Raw genomic sequence first — 27996 nt, 5'->3', positions numbered from 1 at the left:
TTTAGGTCGTATCTCCTGTCTCAAAAGAAGCGGCGTACAGGTGTCCAAAGACGCTTCTGAGAAGAGAGGGAAACAGTTTGAGAAAAACTTCGCCGGTGCGCCGGGGCGGACCCTGGCCGAGCACACACCTGGACGCCAGCCAGAGCTCGAGGTGCGGCTCTCCTGGCCGTCACGTCTCCCAGGGCGGGTGACTCGCTCTGCTCCGAGTTGGAGAGGCCCTTTCACTTCGACGGATTGCTCCACAGCCATGCCCAGGATCTGGGTTCTCCTGCCTCTGGTGATCCCTCTCCCGCCGGGGTGGGGCTTCTCCCGGCTTAGCCCGCCCGGAGCGCGCGCTGGGGGGCGGGGGCGGGAGCGGAACCTACCCCGGAGCTGCAGCGGCGGCAGGTCGCCGGTGCTTGCGAATTGGGGCGCGCCGGCCAGCGGGTGCTGCGGGCAATAGACTTACTAGCTCCGGGTGGTCAAGAGGCACGGGGACTTGCTTTTCTTGGGGCTTGCTGGGTAGTGCTGAGCCGCAGAGCAGGCGGCGCACCGCCAACGCTTTGCGGGTTGCGGGTGGGGGGCTGCTGTGCGCGACGAAAACGTGGACGTGGGAGGCGGTCAGGGTTGCAGGCAGGGCCCGGGAGACTTTGAAGTCGCTGGAGGAGTACCCCGGCCAGGGGGAAGAGGAGATCTTCTGGATTTGTCGTGCAGTGGCAAGCCAAAGGTCCGCTTCGTGAAGGGTGGGATGGTGCGCGAGCGCGCTGGGTGCCTGGGGCGACGGGGAGCGGTACTGCTAGTTTTCTGACAGTTCTCAAACTTAGGGAGCGAGTCAGTCTTAGGCAGTGGTTCTTGGTGAGTCTTCGGAAGGCACCGTTTGTTTCTTTTGAAAAAGTTATGTCGGACTGAATACACTTCTGGAGGTTTGTTTTCCTCCTTTTTGCAACACAGAAAAAGAAACTTAGGTTGCTTCCCTTCCGGGAAACTCCTCTCCTTAAGACTGTTAGTCACTGTCTCAGCGGGTTCTGTTTTTGTTTTTCTACCTTCTTTTCCTCTTACCCTACCTCAGCTAGCACTGTCACCATAGTTTCTGAAAGCTCAGGGCTTCTTGCCAGGGTGACACAGCCCACTAAACAAGGTTAACTGTATTACTTGGCCAGAAGCCTCTTTTAGAGAGTCTCTTGCTCAGAAAATGCCAGCTTGATGATTGCAAATCTAAGGGACTTGGTCCCAAGAGGTTCATTTGAGTCAATGGATTATTGTATTGGGCCCAAACGAAGTGCTGGACACAGTGATAGGAATGTTCACAAATATGATCTCAAGTCAGTTCTTACGGAAGCCTCATCTTCAGTTACAGAAGGTGAAATGGTGTCAGAGAGCTTAAATAATCCACCTAAGATCACACAGCAGAGCTGAGCTTGAACTTAGATCTAATTCCAATACATGGGCAATTTGCTGATTGCTGCTGACTTCTAGAACACATTAAGTATAGAAAGGAAAAGTTTGTGTGTCTGAGACCACTTTGTGACCAGAAGAAAAAAAATCCCCCTTAGTTTTTTCAAAAATAATGTGCAATATTTAGGCTCCTTTAGATATTTCCTTAGAGAAGATTTAAGATTAAAATTGAGAAATCAATTATACAGCCTCAGAGTATAATCCTCCTAACCACTCCACAGTTACAGTGTGGGTTGCCTTGACAGTTTACAGTTTTTGGACAGGAGTATTAGCAAAGTGTAAGGAAATTGTCAAGGCCTGGAGGTACGTGTGTTTAACTTACCTACAGTTATATATTTACTAAGTGATGCATGTCTGAAGCACCAAGGAAACTGCTTTTCCAAAAGAGTGCACACATTCATGCATATACATACATTTCTTTACATATGATAAAATAATATATATAATACTAAAATTAAATAAAACATTTATTATGTATTTAAGAAATTAAGGTTTATTAAATAGTATTATAAATGCAGATGAATAGAACTTAAAAGTCAGAAAACCCTATCATAACCTAGATAATCATTGTTTATATTTTGTTGTATACTTTCTATTTTCCCTTTTAATGTTACTTTTTTTTTTAAAGAGAGAGAGATAGAGAGAATTTTTAATATTTATTTTTTAGTTCTCGGTGGACACAACATCTTTGTTGGTATGTGGTGCTGAGGATCGAACCCGGGCCGCACGCATGCCAGGCGAGCGCGCTACCGCTTGAGCCACATCCCCAGCCCTTAATGTTACTTTTTAAAATTTGCAGAACATGGCCTTGTGGCTACTGCCTGCCCAACATCACATCTGTGTTCTTTAAGAAGTTTCCACATTGCTGTGTACCCTTGTGTTTTTCCAGAAAAAATGCTTTTTCTACCTCCCTACTTGGTAGTGCTTTATAAGTAGTAGCAATAAGTAAAATGGAGGCAGAATGTTCGTTATATGGAACACGGAAGCAAATTTTGTTTAATTGGGTTAACGAACTGGAAGAAGATGTGACAGCTCGGAGCTGTTTTGTTTTCTCCTTTCCTCTCTGCTTCCCTTCCCTCTCCCTATCCTTGTAGAGTTAATTTTTTTCTGTCGTAGTTTCTGGGTGGATTTTTTTATGGCACTTACATTAATTAAGTTTGAAATTCCAAAATATTTACAAATTTCTAAAGGAGAAAGAAAAAGTCGAAATAATTTTTTTTTTTTTTTTTTTTGAGAAATACCTTTGGGTACTGTGTTAGTTTTGTTTTTGTAAGGTGGTGGTTGTTGTTTTTAAAATAGTACATGGTCCAAAGAGCTGTTTTGGGGAAAAAAAAAAAGAACAGTTAATTTATAATTTAATAATTTTCCTTAAAGCAGTCCAAAAAGCATGCAATGGGCTGCATGATGTCTCTACTTTTATTTTTTTTTAATGGATTTTTACTTATCACAAAGGACTTAAAAAGTTTTATGAATACAGTAAAATGATGAAATGTAAATCAAAATGTTAACAGTTAGTATGGAAAATATGTTCATATATTATAACACAATTAAGAGGCAAAAAGTAAGTTGATACTTGAGAGACCATCAGGGCCCCCAGTGACAGCTAGTTCAACAGATGGAAAGTCCTTTACTGTCCATCACAGACACAGTTGTCACTCTTAGAGGTAAAGCATTTAATTTGGAAAAATGTTTTATCTCTTGCACTGAGTTTAGAGGGGAAAAAGGTGAGACAGAGGCAAAGAAAAACCATGATTTGGATATTATCTCTGAGTAAGTCTCTTTGGGTCAGTGGACAAGTAATTTACTTGTTAACAATCTGAGAGTGGAAGCGTCAGTATTTCAAAAGAATCTATGAAAGCTATAGAATCTTCATAGCTGATCACTACAGCACTACTGTCAGTTGGAGAGAATCACCATTTTCTGAGATAATCAGAAACCTGAATAAGGAAATCCCCCCCCCCCTTGAAAACCCCTACTAACTTAAGTGCTTTTGGTGAATCATCTTGGGTCCCAAAAGTCCCTTAGTGAGCACATGTTTTCTAATAGGTTCTAAAGTCCACAGCAACTTGAAACAAAATTTAGGATAGGGAATCATCAATTCCTTCTTGTTAAGTAGGTAAATATAAAAATAAATAATCAGATGAAGTGAAACAAAAAGTAAATATTGAAACAATGAAGTCACTCATTTTAGATTTATTCGTATCTATTTTTTGTTTTATTTATAACACCCCAGCCTTGTCTATACCTGCACATAATTACATGTATAATCAGTGCTATTTATATTCTGCTTATTATCATTTTGCATATATGCAAACCATTGTTTCTTTTAATTTTTATTTGATATGTTGTAGAAAGGACAACATATCAAATAAAAATTATTCCTAAATAATTTTTATGAGTTGTGATTACTGAATTTTACTTAAAATTATTGTTTAATTTTATTTTACTTATTATTTTTATTAATAATTTCTTATAAAGACAACATGTCTTACCATAATGGTATATATATCAGCAGATGGACTCAGCCCTTTGAGGTGACCAAACTTACTACAGGTTATGTTAAGCTGTAGACTGGGATAAACTTCCAAAATTGGAATAAACTTGTTATTAGATTTGTGAATGACAGGCTGTTCTTTGGTCCAGTTATGTAGTGTTATAAATATATAAATAAGGTGTATACTTATTCACCTGTATATTCTGTGAGGCTATAAAAATTTAAGATGTGAGAAACACAGACACTTGATTTTTCAGGCAGAGATCTTGAAAAAAGAAACCAAAAAAAAAAAAAAAAAAAAACCCCAGGAGAGACAGAGGAAAGAAAGAGAAAGAACACACAAGCTCAGAGTTAAGGCCTTTAATTCCTTGCAGAAGAAACTTTGATGGTTAGTTGCTCTTACAGCAGGGTCTTTGGTCCTATTAAACTGTTTTTTTTTTTTTTTCCACATGCATGCTGAAAAATCTAGGCCTGATTTTAAAAATTGGGCCTATACTTACAGAAGGACAAATATCATGTGATGTGAGTTACATGTAGAATCTAAAAAAGTTGAACTCGTAGAAGTAGAGAGTAGTCAGATGATTATGGGGGGTGTCAGAGGAAAAGTGCCTGGAGAGATGTTGGTCAAAGGATACCAGTTTTTAGTTAGGATGAATGGATTTAGACAGGATGAATAAATTTGAGACATCTTATCCCAAAGAAAAACCATTAGTATGTGAGCTAATACAGATTTTAAGCAGCTTGATTTAGTCATTCCATAATGTATATGTATTTTTAGAACATGTTGGATATATAAATATGTATAATTTTTGTTCATTAAAATTTTTTTGAAAATTGGCTTTATACTACCCCCAGATTATGTTTTTGTTGAGCCCACATTGTGTTGACACATAAGTATGTACATATGCATTTACTTATTTATTTTTAATATTTGTTGCCACCATTTAAATGTTAGGGCTTTCAGTTTCTCTTGAAAACCTGAAGATCTGAGCAGATATAACACATTGCCTCTGTTTCCCTGAAGCTCAGTAATGGCTGCCCCTTGGATCTGGGTGGAGTGTTGCAGTTGGACAAGCCCCTTCCACTCCTTGTTGTCTATTATATCTGGCTACTTCTGTATTACCTGTGTGGCCCCTGAGACATTTAAGGCCTCTGAGACTCCTGTTTAGGACTTTGTAGCCTTCCCATTACCTGTTTTCTCTGCTCAAAATGACTTCTTTCTTGAGTTATTTTTGGAAAGATCATTAATTCTCCCTGAAAAGCCACATTCTGATTTGTAGGTGCAAAACACAGATGCTGTTAAGTCTGTAAACTCTTTATCTTCCTCACAAATAAATGTAGTAGCCTACTAACCTCAGATTTCCCTTCCTTTACGTGAATATTGCTGGGGGTACATGTTGAAGATGATCATTAGAAGGGCCTGTTCTCAGAGATCCTGATTCCTTGTTGGGTCTGTGGTGTGATATAAGTTTTTTTTTTTTTTTAAGATGTTGATGGATCTTTATTTTATTCATTTATTTATATGTGGTGCTGAGAATCGAACCCAGTGCTTCACACATGCTAGGAAAGTGCTTTTACCACTGAACCATAACTCCAGCCCCAGGTATTTTTTTTTTTTAATGCATCAATCATTGTTTGATTCTAATGTCTGACAGATTTTTTAAAAAATATTTTTAGTTGTAGATGGATACAGTGTCTTTATTTTTTTAATTTAGTTTTTTTTATGTGGTGCTGGGGATCAAACCCAGTGCTTCATGCATGCTTGGCAAGCGCTCTACCACTGAGCCACAACCCCAGCCTCTTTCTGATAGATTTTGAGAATGATTTTTTAGCATCAAATTCGAAATCTAATCCCAGGTTAAATTCCTAGGTTCTTTAACTTAATTTAATTTAATTTTTTGCATGGTCAGTCATGGACCTAAACAGTTATTTCTGCTGCCTCAGGTACATCTGAATTCTCCAGGAACTGCTTTAAAAAAGAAAGAAGATGTCCCTGGGATAGGATTAACTTGTGTTTTTATTTTAGACATTTTGAAAAAAGTAAAAACAAATGAAATGGAATTTTACTTATCTCTTTCATGTAAAAATTTATTTTATTTTTTTCAGTTTTCAATAATATAATAGTATATAAAACGGCATTATTCTTTATTTTTTACAAAAATATATTGGAGATCATTAAAACCTTGACATTGAATTGTGTAATGATGCCTTTAAAAAAAAAAAAAGAAATTGCTCATAGTCTTTTTTTAAAATTTTTTTTTTTTTTTTTTTAGTTGTAGGTGGACATAATACCTTTATTTGATTTTTATGTGGTGCTGAGGATCAAACCCAGTGCCTCAGGCGTGCTAGGCAAGCGCTCTTCCACTGCGCCACAACCCCAGCCCTCATAGTCTTTTCTTTTTTTTTTTTTTAGAATTTCTTTTTCTTTAAGTATTGAAAAGTAACTAAAGTCTAATTAGCAAGCAAGTAGAATTAATTAGTGGAACTTTATATCTTGCTTCATTTTTTGTCATTAGTAGTAGAGGTTTCAACCAGAATAGCAGGGCTAATAGGTCTGGTAAGAAGTAGTTCTGGTTCTTCTCAGTCCCTGACAATTAAGTTTCTATATACCATAAGAAATTTGTTCTCTTACCTGGTTAACTCTGCTTCTCATCATTTCAGATGAGAAGTCCTTGGGCTTAGCTATGCATGATCCCAAGTTTGTAGGTACCATTGACACCCTTCACATCGAGAATCTGAGGATTGAAGAGGCTGTATTGGTTCTTATATTAGTGTACCAGGGCTACCGTAACAAAGAACCTCACATGGGTGGCTTAAACAAAAGAAATTCATTATCTCAGTTCTGGAGTCTGGAAAGTCTTGAGATCAAGGCTTCACCAAAGTTAGTTCCTTCTGAGGGCCACAAAGGAACCATCTGTCCCAGGCCTCTGTCCTTGGCTTATATATGACCTCTCTTAGTCCTTGAACATGACCCTGTGTTAGCGTGTGCTCAGATTTTCTCTTCAAAAAAGGGCACCAGTCACATTGGATTAGGGCTCACTGTGCTCGCCTCATTTTAACTTAATCGTCTCTGTAAAGACCCCATCTCCAAAAGTAGTCATATTTTGAGGGATTAGGCCAACACCCATGAATTTGGCGGTGGGGCACAATTCGGCTCACAAGTCTTGACTCTCTAGAGCTAGCTGTGTAACCACAGGCCAGTCACTGCGCTGGCTTGAAGCATCCTTCTGTCAGAGAGGGGGCTTAAAGACATCACTTTCAGAGCCCTTCTTCCCTAAAACTAAAATGAGATACCACATTTTGGTTCACATTTTGAAGATCTTAGGAATTGGCTAACGGCTTTGCTGGTGTCAACAAAACTTTTAAATTTTTAGAAACTTCTCACTTTCTGTTTCTACCACTCACCCAAGTGCCTCTCTGCATTCTGTTATCTCTTAGTTGAATTCTGAAAGACAATTTAAATGGTGAGTTCTTTTCCCTAGAACCCATCTGTTCTCATCAGTCTATTTGAAGTTCAGATCTAAGTAAAATGGATTCTACTTAGAATTTGAGATGTCTAATGTTCAAATAATTCTACCTGCAAGCATTTAAAAATAAGTTTTAAGCCAAGTATTTTATTATGCTTGTCTATTAGGGTAAGTTATGCTTATTGAATAAGGTTCACTTTTCAAAACACTGGATTCAAATATGAGATAATATTTCTGGCATTTTAAAACAAACCTTCCAGAACTTACACATATAAATGAATGTTTTCCACCCCTGTCCCCGTCTGTGGATAACTAACAACACTGTAATTATTATATGTTTTTTCCAAGCAGTTTATAAATCACACAAGAAAGTTAGTCCATGTGCTCTCTAAGGTGTAAAATTGGTTTTTAAGAAATGTGTCTATTTACTTATAGTAACATGATAGTACAAGATGCTAAATTATAACTACTCTTTACACATCTGTTGTTTCATTGGCAGCCCAGCAACTCAAGGGTTGCATTTTTGACATGGAAATCTATGAGGATATGACTAATAAGGATTCTTTTCTGGTAAATATTCTTTAAGAAAAATAAAACTGAGTTTCAGCAGAGACAGAACTTACTGCCAACTATAGTTACCAGTTTGTGATGATTTGTATAACCGAGCTTTCAATTTCGTAAATTAAACCATTCCCTTTAGTGTGAGACATCTTTTGGTCTAATAATTTTTCTTCCAAAATGAAACAGTTTCCTTCACTGTCAAACAGGGTCTTATATTGAGTGATGGATGTCATAATCTTAGTGGACTAAGGGGAAATAAAATAGCCCTGATCATGCTTATTTAAGGAACAAGTTATATTCACCTACACAAAAGTCGATATTTAAGATGTCTGATTTAGTGAAATCATCGAATTTCTAAAGAAACTTGAGGAAAGTTAAATTTGTGTGAATGAATAAATGCACTAGTTCAAATTTTAGAATTTTTTCCCACCTTCCAAATGCTGGGTAAGCTTTTATTTTAAGTTCACTACCATTATCATCCATTATTATTTCTTACTGAAAAAGAAAAACAGATGATAGTTCAATACAGATCTTTAGACTTAACACAATCTGGTTACCACTGAAGTTATACCTTTTGATTTTCGTTATTGTACGATGAACACATGTCCACTGTAATAAGAAACAGATGAGTTAAGCAAAACAAAGGAACAAAGTTATCCTTAGTCTTAATTATTAAGGAATTTAAAACTACTCAAATTCAGTGTGTTAAAAGCTGGTTTCCTGATGAGACTTTTTTTTTTTAATATCCTTTTTGTTAACCTTGCACTTTTTTCAGTTCCTAACCTTCTAGTGTTGAATTGCCTAGACCACTGTTATTACCCTCTTCAAAACAGGAAAACTTCCTACAGTTGGCTGAGCCCTGTGTTCTTGTGGAAGAAACTGCCTCCTGGCTTTTGGTTAGAAATAAAACCCTGTTCCCCACGATTACTATGGAGCTTGCTGCTGCCTGGCTATGTCAGGACAAACCGTTCGATGACTGAGCTCAGTAGTGAGAAAATCTCACTGACCATGCCAGGCGCGTGTTTGCTCATTCTTACCATTCAGAGGGCTGCCATTTCCCACCACTGCTTTGCACTGAGGTTTTTCGCCACTACTTTACATTAAGTTTTTTCATGTTTGTTTTGAACTTCAATAAGAGCAAGGTGTGTGTATGTGCTGTATGTGTTTTAGCTCCTTTTTTTTTTTTCTTTCTCAAATCCTAGCTCATCCTTTTACAAATTGTCACCACTGACTCTTTGGAGGCATCCTTAATGAGAGTCTGTTTCTCCCAGTGACTGTAAGGAAGGAAGATAGATCTCCCATAGGCAGATAGGAGTAAGGCCTCAGAGAAGGAAAGGATGGGAGGGTGACATCATGCCAACCTGGAAGGAGACTTTGGGTCTGGAGGGTGTCCTTTGACTAGTACTCCTTGTCAGCTCTAACCACAGTGACTTCTTAGTTAGAAAAACTGTTTCTGTGCCTCACAGCTTTGACCACCCTTTGACCGACCTTCCTTAGTTACCTCACCTTTACCCCTAGCAATGGCAACCACAAAGCAGACCCCTACCCAAAGCACTTTCTCTCCCCAACAGATAAGTCAACCCACAAGGTTGGATCCATCCTCTTAATTATGCAGATAAAGGATTGAAATTATGCACCTCTGATTGGCTTATTAAACTCGGAGCTGGAAGAGCTTGTTTGATCCATGCTGGCATCCCTCACCACACCAACCACAGGTGCTGGACCATCAGATAAGTCTTGAAAAGCCCCTAGACCACAGAGACCCAGGAGCATCCCCCTTGAGGGGTCCCTCCCCTTTGGGAGTTCTGCTTTTATTACTCTACTAACTCTTGTCACTTTACTCTCATCCTTGTGTCCATGGGTTTCGTGCCTCAGATTCCCAAGACGAGGAACCCAACTATCCATATTCCATGTTACAATAACAGGAACAAATTCTCATGTGTCCTTATTTCTAGGAGGGCTCAAAGGCAGCAGGTGCAAAGATTCTGGTATGGGATGGTTTCCAGTTTAGACATCCTGTTTATTCATTCCAGAGCCCCACCCTTGCTACCACTGCTCTCATGGTCTTAGCTATTCCCAGAAATAGCACTCAATTGGAGGAATGAAGACATAAACTCAGTTTCTTCCCAAGATATGATTGGGGCTGGCCAGATTTCTATTTCCTGCCAGTCAGAGCCCTGGCTTTGGGGGGTCCTGCTACGATTTTCCCAGACTAAATAACTTGACTTCTGATCCTCAAGAGAAATACTTCCAAACATCTCCATTTTCCCCAACATCCCTTTGTTTGGAAGGTTCATTATACAATTAACAGGCAGGCTTTTTGCCAATGATTATCTGAAAACAATTGAGTTGTTTATGTGCCTAGATGAAGTAAAAGTCATTGGGAAACTAGCTCACAAACTTGAAATGGAGCCCAGACTTGGGCCCAATATATGGTGCCTGAGTCTTTCCTCAGGCTTTCATACTTTTGGGTTATTGAATAAGTCATTGTTGTACTCTGTGCTCAGCTTCAACTATAAAAAGGACAGTAGTAACTCCTCCTACGCAGATTTACTGTAGCTATGAAGAGGTGATATATGGCCTTTGTGAAAGGCCAGACAAATGCCACGAAGGAATGTGAATGGGGGTTGGTCCTCTCACTTAGCGTTTTCATGAATGACTCAGAAGGGGAAAGAGAGAAATAAATTTTCTCATTTGCACAAGATATTAAAATACTGTAGGTAACAGAAGACTCAAGTTACAATGAACTTACATTTAGAGCCATTTAAAAAATCTGCCTTGAAGCTGAATAGAGGCCATGGTCTCCTTCTGCTCTGTCATTCTATGTGGTGGCAGTATCTATGGATACAGAAGGCTGTATGGTCCTACTGTGGCCTTGAGTATCAAATGTTAATTATCTGAGTGGATCAGGAAACCTTTATATCTATTTCTTTTAATACCTCCTAGTGAAGCTTTTGCTGAGAAGTTTGGGTTTTTCCTTACTTGGGCCATGCCCTGGAAAGCCTTTCCAACCACCTCGCTCCCCCTTGCACGTTTGTAAAGTCACTGCCCAAGTGTCTTCTTGCTCATTGGCATTCCCAGACTATGCTTTCTGAAACAGCATCATCCCATTCAAAATTCTTCATGCCCCTAATCCTCCTTTACTCACTTAAATAGCATTTCTCTCTCCCTGACCTGTTGTATATCTCTTTTTTTTCCCACCATTTGTCTTTACATAATGGTTATTTTGTGTGTCAACTTGGCTGGGGCACCCCACTCAGATATATGGTTAAACATTATTCTGGATGTATTGTGGAGATGTCTTTTGGACGAGATTAACATAAATTAGAGTAAAGCTGATAGCCCTGCATAATGTAGGTGGACCTTAACCAACTAGTTGAAGGCCTAAGTAGAACAAAGACTGGCTGCCTCACTAACCTGAGCCAGAAATATTTCTGCTAGCAGTCTGTCTCTGGACTTGATTTCTTGGCTGTAGTTCTTTCCTGACTACTGGCCTACACTATCAGATTTCTGGCTCACTGAGCTTTCACAATCATGTGATCCAGTTCCTAAAGATAAATCTCTCATCTCTCCCTGACCCTCCCTCCCCCTCTCTCTCTCTCTCTCTCTCTCTCTCTCTCTCTCTCTCACACACACACACACACACACACACACACACACACACACAAAACCTGAACAAAACATCCTGATTTTATATAAACTCTGAAAGACTTAAAATGAATTTGCTTAACTAATTTGCTAATGGCTTAACTAATATTCTGGATGATGTGATCAAGATTTCTCTGACTCAAAGAAATGTTATGATGGATATTTAAAACAATTTTTATTCTTCATTATTTTTCCATGTGGTAACCATTTGCCTTAGTTTATGCACCTTTCAGACGTTAGATTTAACCCATTTTCCTGCCTTTTCTGGATTAAAGCTGATAACCTTCCATAATGTAGGTGAGTCTCATCCAATTGATTTTTAGTTAATACACTGTTAAAGCATTACTCAGTCTCCTGGATATTGGATAAAATTTGCATACCAAAGAGCATAGGGCTCTATTACACACACACACACACACACACACACACACACACACAATTGGGCATTAACCTTGAGTGCTTTTGACTTGTCAATCTGGGAATCTGGGCTGGCCCAGTTCCTATAAATTCCATCCCTTTGAGTTTAAATTTGTGTCATCTTGTTTCTAGTTAGAAACCAGAATTGAAAGAGAAGGAAAGCAAGTAATAGCTCACCAGTAACTTTATTCTTCACAATAACAAAGGTGGCTGGCAATAGAAAAGAATTGCTCCTGTTCAATTTGCAAGAAGACTTACTGATCTCTTTTATCTCCTAATGAATTTTTATATTATATGAAAATTTTCATGAGCTCCAATGTCTGGAATGCTGATTAGTTAATATAATTAATTCTTAGCCATTAATTAGAACCTGGAGGTAGTTATAGAATAAGGAGTCTTAAAAATGTGGACAACTTTCATTTGAAAGCCTCTCCTATCTTAGCAATTAACACTTTGGTACACCTCCAATCACATTACTGTTTCCTAGAGTGCCCAATTCTGTTACCTAGCTATGATTCTATGATATAAAAGAGGGATTAATATTAGCAGGATAACAGCATGGCCTTTTGTGGCAGAGAAAGAAAGGAGAATTGTTATCCTAAAAAGAGAGATTGAGGTCAATAATGCTATTTTGTTCAAAACTGCATGTTTGTTGTGTTTTAGAAAAAAGATCATAGATTTATGTTTTAAAACATAAAAGCCACGGACTTGGGGTTGTGTACTACAGTGTTTACTTGGGTTCAAGGCCTTGGGTTTAATTCCTACAATAAATAAATAAATAAAGATATAAATAAAATAAAATGCAGGTATTGGCCTGGAGATGTAGATTCAGTGGTAGAGTATTTGGCATGTGTGAGGCCTGAGGTTCTTCTGCTTTTGGAAACTTGACATTAATTTTCCATTGTAATCAAAGTTAGTTACCTTTGTGTTTTCCAAGCTCGGCTCAACAAATGTGTTAGATACATTTGGCAGTGGTTTGGTGGGAAAGCCCGCATATTTAGTACCATTATTTTCATCTGTGTGCCAATTCCAACTGTTCCTTACATTAAATTGTTCATAATTGGAAAGTCAGCTGTATTCTATATTAAGTCCACCCGCCGCTGAGAACAGGGGGAAGAAAGATATGGTAGAAGTTAGGAGATAAATCTGAGCTCTCCTTTTGCTAGTAAGTGACATGACCCTGGACATGTCAACCATTTCCTTGGTATTTTGGTGTCATTTTCCCTCTTGGAAAGTCTGGATGTTAGAAATGCATCTTAAGACACATCCATCCCAGGAGGAAATGTGGGCCACCGCATCTCTTGACCCCTCCTTATCTTCTCAGTCATAAGTCCTGTGGTATCCTGTGGTCTGAAGGGGATGATGCCAGTTTAAGTGATGAAGGAAAAAGGGCTGAGAGGGAAGTTGTGACTTTTTGGTAGCCAGTATTATGGCTCTGCCATATAGTAGGGGGAAAAAAGACACACAGGAAAGCTACGAAAATAATCTTGAGAAAACAAAGTTCAAAACTAACAGCAAAATGACTGGTAATAGAACTTACTTACTATATGTAAGATGAATGATTTTTAAAAATTATGTTTAGAGAGAAAAAATACTTAGGAAACCCAAAGAAGGATCAAAGCAGGGAGTGTTTTTATTATTTTATAAAATATATAATATTTATATATAGTATACATATACAGTTTTTTCCTCTTCATGTTCCTAAGGAACTCCACTCTATAGCTAGCTAAGTTTGACACAATGTCACTTAGAGTTATGAGTGTTTGTTTGAAGGAGAAAGGAATCAAAGGACATTAAATGTTGGTTCTCTATAAAGAAAAGACTATTTTCCAGAACAAAGATAAAGAATATACTTTTGGTTTTAATGAAATATTTATTGTATGCTTGGATAACAAATGAAGATTTAATCATAAACCATTGATTCTGCATTAGTATATAAGAAGGGAAGAAATTGCCATCCTGTAAGCTAAGTAGTAGGTTTGATAGAAATTATCACTTCTTATTGTCATAACAACCCTTTTAAGATAGAAAATACTATTCTCACTTAGCAGATGAAGAAATCAAGTATCAGAGCAGTTATGTGACTTGCCTAAAGTCACAGTTCTGATAGCAGAACTAGGATTCAAACCACTGACATTTTGAAATTTCTATTTCCCAATTGCATTATGCTATCCTTCACTGCAACTTTATGATAGTCACAATAATACCAGTGTTTAGTATGCACCTATTTATGATGCACCCCTTTCTGTGGTAAGAGCTTTCAGTGCATGATTCTGTTTAATGATTACAGCAGATGTATGAGAAAAGATGATTTCCACTGTGTGGATAAGGAAACAATTTAAGTTCTTTATCTGTGGCACAGGGCAGTGTAAGTAGGAGCTAGTGCTTACTTTTGAGCACAGCTCTGGTTCCTCCCATGCATGACACTGTTTCTTGTGTGGCTTAGCTTGAGCTGTATGCAGGTGGTGTGCTTAGTGATTAGTGAGCGGGAGGGTGGGGCCCCAACATTGACTCTGCCTCTGCACAGCAGACCCGATCATTTGGCTCAGTGATACTCATCCCAAGTTATTTGTTTCAGAAATCAATAAATCCTCTTCATGCTTTTCTTTTACAGATACTTACCTTTATTGTTGGATCATTGCCCAAAAATATCAGTGCCCGAGCGACTGAGGTGTTGGACTTGAGGGAGAATGTTACAAAAGCTGAGACTCAGTGCTCAGAAGGTCTGCATCATGGAGGCCAGTTCTGCTGTCAGCTGTGTCCTCCTGGTAGGTCACACAAAATATTCAGAGATCGGAATGAAAATCAGGGTGAGGGGTAGCATCGGTAATAATAATCTTTACAAGTTTTGATTACCCTGTAGCGTTATAATATTACTGGAGGAATATACCAATTATGAAATTATTTTCAAAAGATCAGCTTTATTTGCCTTTATCAAACTTGTTTGATATGATTATGATTAAGTGAAATTTACAAATTACGTGTACCCCCAAAATGGGAGATTTGTCTATTTAGCTCCATTTCTCATGAGCAAAAGAGGATTTATTTGTGGGTATTAAAGCTTATCATTTAAAACTGACTAGGATATATTATAACAATAGTGAAGCTCTGAAAGCAAGGGACTCTCACCCTTATAGGCTATGTCTCACACTTCCCCTCAGTCAGGTCTCTAAGAAGACTGTTAGTCCTGGCACTGAAGCCTGCAAAATATATTTGCATTTGCACCTGAATAACTAGATGAACTAGAAATGTAATGGACACAAATCAATAAGTTTTAAAAGTCACTATTTTGAAATGCAAATCATTTTCATATCGGAAATCCTTCACACACTAGCAAATTAGAAGCTAAGCCAGATGTAATTGCACAAACTTTTTTTTTTTTCCAACTTAGAGTTGATTACTAGTACATTACAGGTGTGGATCTTTCTCAACTGTATTGTGAAGACAGGAAGGTATAGGAAAGCAATACATGGGTTTGTGTGATTTATGCAACAGATTAATAGGGACAGAAAAAATTGTAGTAGACCTGTAGTAGGACTTGTTGATCTCCCAGGATTCCCACTCTACCAGTGCAAAGCAGGCATCAATCAGGTATGTGAAAAGATTCTCTAAGAGTCCCCCTTAGCTTCCAGTTCAGATTTGGAAAAACATCCCTTATAATACAACTGACTTATACTTACGCCCTTTTATATTTACCCTTTTCCAACAGGAATGAAAAATGGCTTCTTAACTTTCTTATAACTTGCTGAACAGGATCAGTTTTCCCTATGAATTGGAATATGTTCACAGTTTTAAAATCTAAAACAAAAGTTAAAATAAAAAATAGTATGCTTTGTATATATATCAGTCTGTCAAGAATTTTTACCTTTTTGCTTTGTTTTATTTTCCTTTAAGAAGGGATCTCAGCCCTTGTGAGTTAGCTTATGGGATGAGAACTCATTTTACCACTATAGGAATGTTATTGATACAAACTTATATAAGTACAGGTCAAAAATTTAAAAATGTTTAGAACCACTGACACACTAATTTATAGAAAATGCCTTAAGAAAATAGTAAAAAATAAAGAAAAGTATTGAATGCATGGCATTTCACTGTGATACCCAATGATGTGGGATTGCTTAAGTGACTTCTGGAGTATTTAAAAAAGTAGTTTTCTGCCAAAGTCAACGAATAGCAGAATTTCTGATATATTTCTAATATAGTCCTTAATTGTATAAATCCCCTTTCATGATTGCCAACTAGCTTGCTGACTGGATAAACTGCTTCTCTCTGCTCTTTCCTCTAATGATCCTAGGTGGCATCAAATACAGGATAAACGCTCTTTTTACTTTTATTCACTGTTATTGAATTTTTGGCTTATCAGTATTCAAGTTGCTTCCAAATCTGTTTGTATTCATTGTTACTATTATTTTAATGTAATTTAATTAACTTATATAAATCAATGAATTATTAATACTGAGAAAATATAAGTTTATCTCTAGGAAAACTTGGTTGAAATTTTTGGAGAATTTCAGGCATTCAGACAGACTATTGGTGTATTTAAGCTTTCATTTTAGCACTAAAGATGGGAGGAAGGAGAGAAAGAAAGGAAGAAAAAGAAGGAAATAACCAACAGGAAAGTAAATAGGTGATACATTATGGGTATGACAAGCGATAAAGCATCTGGAATTCTAATGTGTTTGTTCAGTGTCACATAATTAGAAAATGATTACATAGTGATTCTTTATAAATTAGAATAAAATGCAGTATTTTTTAATGATTCCATATGTGAATTGACATTTTAATCAATCAAAAAGTCCCAATCATATTGTCATATCCAATAAGGATTCTGTACTTTGTTACATTCATACTATACACACACACACACACACACACACACACACACACCTGTTACACATACATATGTTCACACATATGCATATATGTGTGTGTGTTTATATGTATATCAGTGCAACAAAATAATATCTCAAGGTAGTTGATATATAAGTGCTTTCATATGTCCTTTTCCCAAACTTTTTATAATAATTATGTATCATTATACTCAGAAAATAATGCGTTATACATTTTTTTGGGCGGGACAGTCACTGATTTTTCGTCTAAAAAATTTGTGTCCTGGCTCCGTGGCGCATGCCTGTAATCCCAGCAGCTGGGGAGGCTGAGACAGGAAGATCATGAGTTCATAGCCAGCATCAGCAACTTAGCGAGGCACTAAGCAAGTCAGTGAGACCCTGTCTCTAAATAAAATACAAAATGGGGCTGGGGATGTGGCTCAGTGGTCAAGTGCCCCTGAGTTCAATCCCCAGTACCAAAAGAAAAAAAAAAATTAATTTGTATACTTTGGAACAAAGAATATGTGAGTTCTTATATCTCCTATTACACTGTGCTAGGCACATTCCATGATAGTTCATGGAAGAGAGCAATCCATTTGGAAATCTGTATAATACAACTCACAGGAAACACAGTTGTTATTTCACTGTGTTCCTTAGGATGCTGCCTCGATGTTACGTAGCCCCGATGCCCTGTGTTTGAATTCTGTTCTGGGTTTCCATGATTTGCTTATTTTTTTTTTATATTGACAGACTGTTGTTTTTGTTTACTAAAATATCATATATATATATATATATATATTTAAATTTCATAATTTGCTTATAGTAAATATTTTTAATCAATAAGAATGTTATAAAGTTATTAATAAAGTCACGTACTTGGGGAACAGTGTAAATTATTTTCTGCTGTATATGTGAGTGGAGTGGATTAGACTTTGTGTATCTTTTAAAATTAGTTCTACCATTAATAATTAGTCACTAGTGATGCTTTTCTGTTTATATTTTCTGTCTCTTTCTTCTTCGTTCTCTGTCCCCTTATGTTAATCTAGTTTTACCCATAGCACTTGTCACCCCTGGACTTCACATATTTATTTGCACATTATCTGCCTGGGAAGGTGAAAGTCTTGCAATGAAGGCTTTGACTTATTTCTTACAGCATGTCCAGCTCCTAGAAACTGCCTCTTACACAACAGGCATTTAATAAGCTCTTGTTAAATGTGTGAATTTACCAGAAAATATTGTTGCATAATGCTTAGTATTATCAATGCCATGCTTTATTTTTAATGTGAATTAAAGGAAACCGGAATATTATTTAAAACTGTTTGCATTAAGATAACAACCCTGATAATAAATTTTGTTATCAATATGTTTATGCTTGTCCAGCAAATTGGACTTTATTCCTGGATGGAAACAGAGTAGAAAGAAAAGGAAGAGAGGAGGAAACTGAGCATTAACTATACAGAACAGATGCATTCTAATAACAATGTAAGAGAATGATTATTATCTCCATCTTATGCATGACAGAATTTTGGCTTAGAGAGACTAAATACTTTGTTATAGATTTTATAGGTACTAAAGATTTGACCAAGGTCTTTGGAAGGTCTAATGTCCTTTCCCTAAAACTACATTATCTCTTATTAGTATTTGTGGACTTTTCAAAGTAAAATAAGAAATTAGAACAAAATTAATTCAGTAATCTCTGTGGCCAGTGACAGCCATTTGCTCTGAGTATCTCCCAACTTCTCCCCTTTCCAAATAATTAGTTGGCAAAAGAATTTCTTTAAGTTCATTTGATCATTCTCACCTCTCTTCCACTTTTTTAAAAACAATTTTTTTTAGTTGTTTGTAGATCTTTATTTATTTATTTGTGATGCTGAGAACCCAGTGCCTCACACATGCTAGGCATGTGCTCTACCACTGAGCCACAATCCCAGACCATCTCCCACTTTTTATATGCTCTTATTGTTAATTATCTTGTTTCTCTAGGCATATTACTTTACTCATTCTTTTAGTTTTTGTCTTAGAAGACTTTCTCACTCACAACTGATTTTTTAATAATAATCTTCTCCCCATTGTATTTATATATCATTAGCTTAAATGCCCCTACAACATTTTAGGAGTGTTTTATTGTCATGCCTGTTTTAGTCAGTTTTTTTTTTTTTTTCTGCTGTGACTAAAAGAACCAGACTGGAACAATTGTTGAGAAGGAAAAGCTTATTTGAGGGCCTATAATTTTAGAGCTCTCAGTCCTCAGATAGCCAGCTCCATTCCTTTGCTGAACATCATGGTGGAAGAGTGTGGCAGAGGAAAGTGGCTCATGTAATGATCAGAAAGCAGAGACTCTGCCAGCTAGATACAAAACACATACTCCAAAGGCATGCATCCAATGACCTACCTCCTCCAGCTATACCCTACCCACATTCAGTTAACACTCAATTAATCCGTATCAGGGGATGAATTCACTGATTGGTTTAAGGATCTCATAAGCCAATCATTTCTCCTCTAAACTTTCTTGCATTGTCTCACACATGAGGGGACACCTCACATCCAAGCCATAATAATTCCTGTGCACTCCCCATGCTGTTACATAGCCACCTTACCTTCAAATACTTGATTTTTTTTTCCCCTGCTCAGGTACAAGAAAAGATGCTGACTGCACAGCCAATGGGGGAAAGCCAATATGCGTGCCCTGCCAAGAAGGGAAGGAGTATACAGATAATGAACATTATTCTCCTAAATGCAGAAGATGTAAGTTTTGTGATGGAGGACATGGTAAGTGTCTTAGGAAGCAATAAAAAGAGCCCAAACCTGGTACTTCATGTAGAACCATTTGTAGTACAATTTGAGATTGGCTCCTCTTCTGATATGATGTTGACACACGGGAAGGTGCAGAATGAGGCTGGCTGGAGCAATGCAGGACCAGGTACTGAGCTAAAATTCACTGGTCTGGACATTTGTGGGTGAAGTCTCAGTAGTTCTCGCAGATGAAGGCAAATGACTAAATATCAAATCAAAGGATTCATCATCTCCAGTCAAAACCACAGAAACTATTTTTATCCTGCCTTGATTTTTTTCCTTGTATAATGGTCTTTATTCATGGCCAGAAAGAGCTTAGAAGTCTATAGACTCAAGGGCAGAGAAACCCAAAATGTGGGTAGCATATTCCCCTATCTTTGGAGATCTGATTTGTCTTGATAATTCCACTTGGGGACCTGAATTTTTATGGATATCTCAATCTCTTCTGAGGGAGCAAATTAAAATGTAACAGAAGGACTCCTAGTTTTATTTGGTATCAAAACCCCGCTGGACAAAAAACTTTTCTTTTCCCTATTTAGGCTCTAAAGCAAGGTTTCTCAACCCTGGCTGTGTGTGTGAGAATTGCCCAAGGAGCTATTAAAAATGCCAGTGTTTAGGTCTCAACTTACAGCAATTAAATCAGAATCTCTTAAGTGATGGCCTTGGCTTTGGTCTAATTAGACATTCTCAATTCCAACAAGCTCTGAGTATTGATTATACTGCTAGTCCATGGGCTTATTTCTTAGTAGCAAGGGTCTAAGCTAGAGGAAGAGAGGAACCATCTAACCAATGGCAGGATGATCTTGGTTGCTGGATTGTTTATTCACTTAAAACTTTGCTGGCTATTTTAACCTGTGAGTATTTGTGTTGCTATTTAACATTACCTATGTTACTAAAGGCTTGATGATATAACTTGATCTTAGCAGTGGATCTCAAAAATCCATGCTGCCCTTGAACATTATTTTCATAGTTCATTTATAACTAGCTGCTATAATTAACATTTTCCAAACTGAATTTCTAGGCTTAGAAGTGGAAACAAATTGTACCCAGACCCAGAATACCAAATGCAGATGTAAACTGAACTTTTATTGTGAAACTGCTCTCTGTGAACACTGTGACCCGTGCACCACGTAAGTTTTAGTCTTTCAGTGATGAAAATATTAGCCGTACCCGAATAAAGAATGTCTTCCTAGAGAGAAGCCCACACTGACCAAGACTCAAGGTTCTGGTTTTGTTTCTCCTTCCAAGCAACTAGATGACCATTGACTCATTCAAACATGATTGAATACTTCCTGTGCCCTTAATTGCTAAAGATGATGATGTAAACTGGGTCTCTGTAAGTGTTTGACTTATGAAGAAAATTCCACTTGAGCCTCTTGACTCTCCTTATCACCCCTTGATTCTAGGAATGGCAACCCAAAGAAGCTAGTTGAATAGCTTCCCTAAGCAATATCCTGAGCATTGTCTGTTCTCTGGGCATTTTAATGTTTTATGATACTTTTTTGAAATTTATCTTGGTAGTTCATTTTTTAAAAGATAGTTTATTTTAAGGTCTGTTATTTTAAGAGTTCGGTTTATTGTCAGTTTGAAGTTTGTTTGTCTATTTCATCTTCCCTTGTATGCCAATATTTTATCTTCCTTTAACTTTGGGTCTTAAAACAAAGTTTAACTCTTGGTGTTTTTTTCATCCAAACACCCAAAATCATGTTATTAACTTGCACTTAGTTTTTAGATGATAATCTAGATATATTTGGGAAAAAATATTTCTCAGAGACATAAAGATGAATAAAATGGTCCCAAATATACACGTTCCATTGAAAATGATGAAGGAATCAACCCAGGCTTTCTGAATTTCTCCTGTATTTTTTTTTTCTAGGTGTGAACATGGAATCATTGAGAAATGTACACCCACCAGCAATAGCAAATGCAAAAAAGAAAGTAATGATTCTTTTTGTTTTTATATTCTCCTCTCTCCCATCCTCACCATTAAATATGAAGAAAAATTAATTGATTTTAATTATTTAAGAGTACAATATTTTGTTTAATCTTAAAAATTGCTTGTTTTCATATAAAATGTTCAATGTTTCCTGCTACAGGTTCCAATTATAACTGGCTGTGGCTCCTCCTGCTACTCCCGCTTATAGTTTTTGGTAAGTTCTTAGTTTGTTCAAACTATAGATTTGAATTTTTGCCCACAAGAATTTTTCTCTGTCTTCTATCTGTAAGAAAGCTACCAAGTGTAGCTCTGTTGTATCGTTGATCTCCTGCTACTGAACATACTCCTGAAAGCTAATAAGAACAGATGATACCTTCTGCTGCTGTTTCTGATGAACAGTTTTAGGGAATTGAGTGGTATCCCCATCCTCCCTCTAAGCAAGGGTTCTCTGCAGTAACAGCTAAAAATCAGAAGTAATCCTTCACTATTCATTAAGTTTCTCCTATGAGTTAAGAAAACACAAAAGCAAGGGCCATCCTTGGAACAAAATTGAAAGGACACTTGATAAACTGATCCCTTTTTGTACCTCCTGAACCTTGACCAAGCTGTTTTTTTTTTAAATTAACATTTCTCCTACTTCACTTAAAATATGATGGCAACACATTTTATGCAAGGATCATTTATTAAAGTTAGCAGATAAGCCCCAGATTGGATATAATCATAATTAGTTTGGAAGATAGCTTTAACCATATAAAATACAGGGTCACACCATCTTCCAGTAACTCAGAATTATCACACTTTTCCTTCTTTTTTGGAACAAGTCACTGCTTCTTCAACTGAAATATGATTTTTGTCTTAGCTTTAGAGGTTGTTTAGCTAAAAATACATAATTGGTGTTTAAACAGTTATACTCAGGGGCATATAGATTCCTTTCTTCCATCTCATAATAAGTTCAAGGAAAACACTTATTGAATGTGAGTTACTTGTAAGTGTTATGTACTTGAACTTCTAGGCATTAAATGCCCTGCATCAGCAGGGTGATTTCAATTCCACATCCTATGGCTTCCAAGCCCTTCTGCTGTCATGCCACCCACCATGCTGGAGAGGAAGGAAGTGGTGTGGCCGTAGAGTCAGTCAAAAGTCAACTTTATGTGAGGCCAGGGTGTGATAATTGGATGACTCAGTTAAGATGTGGCCTGTCTCTAGAACACTTGACTCAGTGGGGGTAAGTTTAGCACAGTGCCATTTCCTGTTGTGTTTGGCCACTTAAAGTTTCCGTGAATTTCTCTTTCTTCTTTTTTATATATTTTAGTGTGAAAGTATCTTCTCATGCTTTCTACCAGGCTAAGGTCTGAGTCTGATAGAAATTACTTTGGTCTTTCAGGGATATACAGAATTTTTAAGTGCCGCAGTACAAACCATGGTCACCATGAACTTCTACCCAACAATCGGGTAGGTGAATCAGATTTCTTGAAAAAATAGAGAAAGTAGTAATTCAGCTTTTTGATAGTTACTTTCTTTTAAACAAACATGTATTGTTTTAATGTGTATATGGGTTAGAACAGCATCAAGTATTAGTTAAGATATGGTACCTAGTTTATAAATAAGCTTCTAGCATCTTAAGAAGCAACAAAAGGGAGAGTGGAAGTGTGCTGTATGTGAATTGGAGGAAGGATGTGGCCAAGGTTCCTATTTCACATTGGTGTCACCTCTGCAGGGAGACATCCTTTACCAAAGCCTGGATTCAGCCTGGGCAAAGAGATTGCTCTTAAAATCTATCACAAAGGCACATCCCGACTCTTTCCAGATAACTATTAAGCCAATCTCTTGTTGTTTCTTTTTCTAACATGGGGTCAAGACATTTCAAATAGCAAAACTATACATTGGGAAGAGAAAACAGTTTCTGTTAATTGAATAATGATGTTTTCATTTGAGGCAAGGGCTCAAAGGGAGTTAAGTTCTTTAAATCAATATGGTACATAAGAATTTCATTTTGAGCCATTTTTCTGCTGTTAAACAAAATAGCTATAGTAAAGAAAATTTGAGAATATTTATGTTTGTTGTTTACTTTAATGCATCTATATGGAAAATAATCTCATTTTATTTCATGGATTCCTTAGATTCCTTGTCTTTGTAAAAAATGAGCCAGTATTGCTTAGTTTCTAGTGAGGCCAAAAGCTTTAAAAATTTGAATGATGAAAGAACCTTTCTTAATCACTTAGTCTAGTTTCCTAATTTTACATATCAGGCAACTGAATGTACTTTCTTCAGAATTAAGGAATTTGAAAGTGACATTTAGAATATTCTAAATATGTTTTTATTTGTCTCTTCCCCTGCCTCCATTTTTTTTCTCCCCAGGAAATAGAGCCAATGAATTTCTCAGGTAAGGCTTTATCATTGTATTTCTAAAAGATAGCTTCCTTTGCAGGAGTAGGCCAATTTTAGAATAAAGTCTTGCTAATTTCAGTAACATATTGTGGACTTTGCTACCCCTTGGGCTTACAGTTCTTCTTGCTCACCATTAAGGGTTTATTCAGTAGTTCATTTAAATCTATAGCACTCATTGTTAAAAATAAATCAGGTAGCCACAGAACATCACATTCTGAGAAATTGTTCCTTCAGAACCAGTTAGGTGTATTATAGCACCTCTGTTCAGAGTGACAATTAAATAGGATTGTAGACTCAGTTGTCTTTGTTGTACTCAATTCTGTAACAACATACCTGATGCTGTTTGATTCTGTCATTTGACCTGGGCTTCAGAGATAAAATGATCATAAACTTTTGGCCTATTCATTTAGGCTTGTGGCTCATTGATCTTCAATTTGTGAGGGATATTAGAGTTGATGTCTTTTAAACCTCTTATTTCATACAGGAGGTAGGAAGAAACAGAGATGTTATGTGTCATGCCCTGATCAGAGAGCAAACTATTGGGGCCATAGCAGGAGCTGGAATTACAATTCAGAATTATTTTTATTTTTGTTCTTCCATAATCAGCCATTTGGGTCTCTAGGATTTTCCTGTATTGTTAATTATGGTAAGGGAAGGAATAAACATGATTTTCTGTAATGGGAATTGCATTTAAAAAAAACAAATTTTCAGAGACTATATTCTATTTTTCAGATGTTGACCTGAGTAAATACATCATTAGTATTGCTGAAGAGATGACGATCAATCAAGTTAGAGAATTTGTTCGTAAGAATGGTATCAATGAAGCCAAGATAGATGAGATCAAGAATGACAATCCGCAAGATACGGCTGAGCAGAAAGTCCAACTGCTTCGTAACTGGTATCAATTTCATGGCAAGAAGAATGCATATAACACTTTAATTAAAAGTCTCCGAAAAGCCAATCTTTGTGCTCTGGCTGACAAAATTCAGGATTTTGTCCAGAAAGACGTTGTTAGTGACCATGAAAATTCAAGCTGCAGAAATGAAAATGAAAGACAGAGCTTGGCCTAGGGTGAAAAAGAGCTAACTCAGTTCTGAGTATGTACAGTCAACAAAGTAAAATCAGTGTGAAAAAAGTCTTGTGTAGATAAAAGTTGTAAATATCAATTAATTTTTTATTGGATGCATTATGTTTTTTCATTTGTGAGATCTGAAGAGCTCTAACTTTATGGAGTTCAAAGACCTTAGGATTCTTCCTTCAAGATGTTTAAGACAGGTGGGAAGACAGACATGCATGGTCAAGAGTAAATGCAGTGGCATGATAAACACCCAAAGAGAAGCGTGTACAAAGGGGGAAAGCTTAGGATCATGCTGTAGCGTCTCACATGCAGTTCTGTCAGTGTGAATGTAGTTAGTGAATATTAGTATAAATGTCTGCCCACTGCTGTCCTCTTTCCACACATCAACAGAAACTGTGAACTTTTGCTGCCACATCAGTCACTGGGAAGACTGCTTTGCTTCTATATTATTTCTGTGTGATTCTGTGATGACTCTAGAGATCTTGCTATGTTTGTAAATTTTATTTACCACTCTGAGAGGAACATATTCAGGCAGAGCTTGCATATATATTTGAATGTAGAGTTTAATAAACTTATGCCTCAAAGACCTTTGTGCAGATCACTGGTATTCTGTGGTCCAATTTTCAGTTTTGAATTTGCATGGAAAATGCAGATTGGATTAAAATTATTGAATATTTTCTATTTGTGTACCATTTTACTAGACAAAAATACTTGATTTCTTTTTCAGGTATCAAAAGCATTTTTAACAGAAGAATGTCACTAGACCCTTGCTACCTCCATTGCTGTCATCTTGGCAGCCCAGTACACTCTCAAACATGAAAGGACTGCCAAAGAAATATTTAATGACCCCATAAATTAAGATTGCCCTTAGCCTATCTAGCCTGGTCTGAAACAGACTCACTGTTCTTACCGGCGACAGTTTCATGGCATATCATGAACCCATGTCTACTATCAAGGGTGGTAAGGTTTTTATTTTGTCCCTACTCTGCAGAATGTCCCCCAATTCCTCCTGTATTATTTTTGGCTACAAAGATAAAACTGTTGTCAGGTTTTAGGAATTATTCTTATTATTGTCTGCAGGTTCTCAAACAAGCTCCTTTGCCTACTGGTAGTTGTTTATTTTTACATTAAAACATCTGTGGAAGTTTGTATTAAATATGAATTTTAATAAAGGCTATTTATATTTCTACTTTAATAAAGGCTATTTTGTGTTTATATAGATGTACAATGACCTGAAGATCGTTATAAACTGAAGCAGGTACTTGGAATTACCTAAAGAGCTTCCATCGAGAAAGGATTCTTCCCCATTTAATGTTTGGAAATATAGGTTAAAATATTTAATTAAAGCAATGTTCTTGGATTTCTAGTTCTTTCTTTTTTGGTGGGGGTTTACTTTTTGTTTTTCTTTTACTTTTCTGTAACTACTGTTTAGAGAAAGCTTCAAAGCTTTCTTTGATCACTTAGAAGGTACTTCCTTTTAATAAAGCCCCTTTAATAGCTAAATAATCCCTTCTGTAGATTGCTATTGCCAAGAATACCTCTTTCAAATAGCACACAATAATTTGTTGGACAAGGTTACATTCAGACACCAAAATGAGGATAGGAAAGTACAAATTTGAAAGTGTAGGTTTTACTGGTAAGAAAGCTAATATTCCATTCTAACTATTTGGTGACCACTGATTCTCTCTTAATCCTTAAATGTATTCCTTTTGTTTTTCATGTTGGCAAGAACACAATTTAAACATAGATGTGTCACAGCACAGTAGCTTTTATATGAACCCTAAAGTTAGCTGAAACTTCATCACAAACTCAAATATAATAATAGTAGCAATATTAAGGGAATGTGACTAATTCACTAGTAGCCATATCAGATAATTGAAGCTGACTTCCAGGATCTTATACGAGTGGGGAATTTCTTTCCCTTCGTCAAAGTCTATATAATAGGAAATAATTTTCTTCTCCTAACATTGTCTTCTCTTACCATCTCTCTTTTTAAGTTTGATTTTAATAGTATATTTAATTTAACCCAATATTCCCAAAGTATTAATATTTTAATGTGTAATCAGTAAATGAGATAGTTTACATTCTTTTTCTATACTAAGTCTTCAGAATCTTGTTTATGTGTTATTTATACCTTCAGGCACATTTTGGCTTGGACTACCCACATTTTACAAGGCCAATAGCCACATGTGGCTAGTGACTACCATATTCAATAGTTCTGGTCTATATATTTGTTAGGGCAGGTCTAGAATAGCCTTAATTATGGCCAGTCCAGACCTAAAAGTTTGGCACTGCCCAGATCTGCTCAATATAATATTTTCACTAAATACCTCCTATTCCTGTGACAGCTTTTGGAGTTGTTCTGTTTATAGCTCCCAGTAGTACTTCTCTTGTAATTATTCTTTGCCTGACTCTTAAGAGTCTTACTGCCTCATGACCATATAGTATTTAGTGAGAGACTCCAGAGAACATGTGGGTAAATCTAGAACGATTTTTCTTTTTTTTTTCTTATTAGTGCATCTTTTTTAAAAAACGTATGTTTATTTAAATAAAATAAATAAAAATTATAATTATACATAATAGTGAGAATCATATCACATTCGTATGTTAGTACATTTTAATTCAGAAAAATGGTTTCATTGTGGCATATTCATACATGCAAATAACATACTTTGATCACATCTACCCTCAACTTCCCTTTCTTACCCTCCCCTCTCTCCTGCCTTCCCCTGAGCCCTTCCTTACTTCTAAGAGTCTCCCCTACTTCTATATCATCTTTCCGCCCCTAGATTCCACATGTAAGGGAAAGCATGAGATACTTGTTTATCTGCTAGGAGCCACAGCATCTGAGTGTGGGTTATTTCATTTTTCATTTTTCATTAAATCTTTAGTTCTATTTTCCTGCAAATAACACAATTTATTCTTTATGGCAAAATAATACTTGAAACTAT

The 27996-nt window shown here is 36.8% G+C and overlaps 1 protein-coding gene across 1 annotated transcript; it reads left to right on the top strand.

Moving 5' to 3' along the window:
• On the top strand, positions 1-26212 carry Fas (Fas cell surface death receptor). Its single transcript, XM_026381101.2, has 9 exons — positions 1-277; positions 14636-14789; positions 19482-19619; positions 20665-20773; positions 21520-21581; positions 21740-21793; positions 22964-23031; positions 23938-23962; positions 24700-26212. Exons 1-9 carry the CDS (start codon positions 248-250, stop codon positions 25035-25037), a joined length of 978 nt encoding a protein of 325 aa, XP_026236886.1. The 5' UTR covers positions 1-247; the 3' UTR covers positions 25038-26212.
• Positions 26213-27996: the final 1784 nt, after the last annotated feature.

Source organism: Urocitellus parryii, chromosome 5 (assembly GCF_045843805.1).
Source record: "Urocitellus parryii isolate mUroPar1 chromosome 5, mUroPar1.hap1, whole genome shotgun sequence".
NCBI lineage: Eukaryota > Metazoa > Chordata > Mammalia > Rodentia > Sciuridae > Urocitellus > Urocitellus parryii.
The sequence above is the reverse complement of the archived record's forward strand: the minus strand, read 5'-3'. Positions and strand labels throughout refer to the sequence as shown.